Raw genomic sequence first — 2,899 nt, 5'->3', positions numbered from 1 at the left:
GAGGATTCTCTCATCTTTCTGCCTGTCCTCTCTTTGGGGACACTTTTGTTTTCCAGCAAGTCCTTTGACTTTGTTCCTGTTAATCTCTGTTTGAGACAAATTCAGCGATAAAATTCTAACCTTTCCCAAAAAAAAAAGAAGATGCATAAGCAAGAAACAACTCAATTCGCACTCAAGCATTTGACTTATTAGTTGGTGTATTATCTCTCTGTCTAAATAGCAGGGTTTAAATCCCCTTCCAATTATAAAAAAAAAAAAGAAAAAATTGAATTCCACTTAAAACTTAAAAAGTAATATTTTATTATATAAAAAAAAAGAACCTAAATGACAGAATTTCTTGATTCTACATAAAAAAGTGAAAACATTAAAATTATACAACATTTCTTGATTCTACATAAACAAGTGAAAACATTAAAGTTATATATAGCCAAAGAACCTAAATGACGTAAACAAGTGATTCTATTTTCAAGGAACATAAAGGACAACTTTTTTTTTTCTCTTTAGAACATTAAAATGAATTTCAAGAAGGCTTATTTCAATAGCATATCTCAACATTGGTGATGTAGTACAAATCTTGGGCACACATTATGAAATGTGGCAAAGGAAATTTCCCAAAGCTAAGTAGATTATTGCCGTTTAGCTTGCTACTGAAACTATGTTCAAAACAATTATATATAGCTCAAATTTTCATCAAGAAATTGGAGAAGTCTTGCAGTGCTTGGTGTTTCAATGTTTGAAGACTGTACTTTGTTTGCTTTGAACAAAAAGATTGTAACTATTCTGGTTCAGGTAATCATTCTTAACCAAAAATGATGAAACATAGAGAAAGAAACAATGTTCAATAAAGAAAGCTTTTATTAATATTAACTTGGATTACAATGCATAGCTCTCATTCTTCTGCTCTTTTATTCTCAAATAGGATGATCCTGACAAGTTTTCTCATGTGGTAAGAAAATTCTAGTACTATCAAAGAAAATCTAGTTATTCTTGCAACGTTCATAGCAGGAATTCACGAAACTCTGTGCTTCACGGGCATCTGCAACACAAAAAGAATACCAAACATTAATCATAGATTTGAAAATCTAGTTGAATTGCATGTATGAATGAAAGAGAAAAAGTGTAGTGAAATTATATATGTACCCGAGATTGAAATGGGGGAGACAGAATGTGCACAGTTCTCAGTGCAATTGTAAACAACATTTGACATTCGAATTCCACATCGTAGCATGCAAAGACCAGCGCAAATCTTAGCAGCAAAGCGGTTTCTCTTAAATCTCTGGCACAGGAGAGCACACTTTCCAACACATTTACGCTTAGGAAGATCAATACCAATGCCTGGAATGAAAGGGGGAATAATACCACCACCAGGGATTAGAGGGGGAACCACACCATCACCAGGGTATAGAGGGGGAGCCACACCATCACCTGGAATCACCAGACCACCACCAGGGGGGAGCATACCGCCACCAGGGAGAAGCTGATCGCTACCAGGGATCGCAGGGGAAGGAAGACCACCTGGGACTGTAGGGGGATTTGGTGCGGGAATAGCTCCTGGTGTTTGAGGAGCAGGAGGAGTATTGCTACCAGGTTGCCCCGTTACCAGTGCAACCATAAGCAAGAGCTCAAGAACTATCATGGCTTTTCCTTCCATTGCTTCTTATCTGTTACCTTTACACTCTTTTTCACTCTCTAAGAATTGCTGTGGTTTGGCAGAATCGCAGAACTCTAGAATTTATAAGCTCGGAAACCAATAATATATGGAAGTCCAATGATCTCTAGGCATGATTCTTGGTGTTCATGGTGGCCTTAATTAGACAACTGTGATTGAACCATGATTGAAATCATTTACCATTGGAGAACATAACTCAAGTTATGTATTAAAACATGGGATTTGGAATGCAAGCTGTTTAGCTTCATATAATTGAAACATAATGACGGAATTTCTTGCATTCTTAAAGGATTAATTAAGGAATCAATCCCTTTGATAAAGGAAATTACCTCTTCACAGCTTAGTTCCTCCTATCAATCACTGAACTTCAGGGGTTACCTTAGAATATATTATCACTTGAGCAACGTGACACAAAAATAATACTCAAATAAAACAGAAATTATTCCAAAAAATAAAATGTCATGGCAAAGAGAATACTCCCTATTGGCAAATATCTAATGGATTTTATTATAATAAAATCATTAATACAAAGTTTTTTTTTAACTTTTAAGTAAGTTTCTCATCTAATGTAGAACATTGCTGTCGTTTATATATATATATAAAATTCTTAATTAATAAAAATATCTAAACTTTAAAAACCTTTCGTATTCCATCAACATGTATAGAATAATAATAATAATCCCATTATCAAATTTAAGTACAAAAATTTGGTGAAGGGGAGAAGAAAGGGTAAGAAGGTGGTAATGGTTCGATGGATTTTATTCTATAGTGGTTGGGAGTTGTTTAATGGTTCTTGTTGGGTGAAAATTGAAGTTAGATTTATGTTGTTGTAGGTGTTGCAATGTTTTTGTCCTACGGTGGTTTTTGGTAAGTGAAATTTTGGATTGATTTTTATATTTTTTTTTATGTTCTTTTATTGTTGAGTATTTCTGATTTTTAAAGATAAATATGTATTATATTTAGATTTCTATTGTTACATTATGTCTTTATAACCATGCAGCTATCATATATGATCTTCCTTGAAATGATCTTCAACATTATTAATAAAAAAATTTCCATTAATTGAGAAAAAAATATAATAATCCCATTATCATACTAATAAAAAAGTATTTATTAGTATTTGGAGAATGGAGATTAGAGGTTTTTCTTTATATTTTCACTATGGATATGAAGAATGGACAGGCATCCGATGTGACCAAATGCCGCCCCCACCTTCTTATGACTCTCAAG

The 2,899-nt window shown here is 33.5% G+C and overlaps 1 protein-coding gene across 1 annotated transcript; it reads right to left on the bottom strand.

The window, feature by feature from the left end:
• Positions 1-837: 837 nt before the first annotated feature.
• On the bottom strand, positions 838-1,676 carry LOC18600896 (uncharacterized). Its single transcript, XM_018119359.2, has 2 exons — positions 1,141-1,676; positions 838-1,036 (listed from the first exon to the last, which is right to left on the bottom strand). The coding sequence occupies exons 1-2, from the start codon at positions 1,649-1,651 to the stop codon at positions 978-980; spliced, it is 570 nt and encodes a 189-aa protein (XP_017974848.1). The 5' UTR covers positions 1,652-1,676; the 3' UTR covers positions 838-977.
• Positions 1,677-2,899: the final 1,223 nt, after the last annotated feature.

The sequence above is a fragment of the Theobroma cacao genome, chromosome 4 (assembly GCF_053813885.1).
Source record: "Theobroma cacao isolate CCN51 chromosome 4, ASM5381388v1, whole genome shotgun sequence".
In the NCBI taxonomy this organism is placed as follows: Eukaryota; Viridiplantae; Streptophyta; class Magnoliopsida; order Malvales; family Malvaceae; genus Theobroma; species Theobroma cacao.
This window is presented reverse-complemented; position numbering and strand designations above follow the sequence as displayed.

Bases quoted from the DNA above. Each gene is read 5' to 3' on its own strand.
- LOC18600896 (XM_018119359.2), bottom strand. From the start codon at position 1,651: ATGGAAGGAAAAGCCATGATAGTTCTTGAGCTCTTGCTTATGGTTGCA. The intron at 1,037-1,140 runs GTACATATATAA...TTTGTGTTGCAG, and splicing joins CTCCCCCATTTCAATCTCGG to ATGCCCGTGAAGCACAGAGT.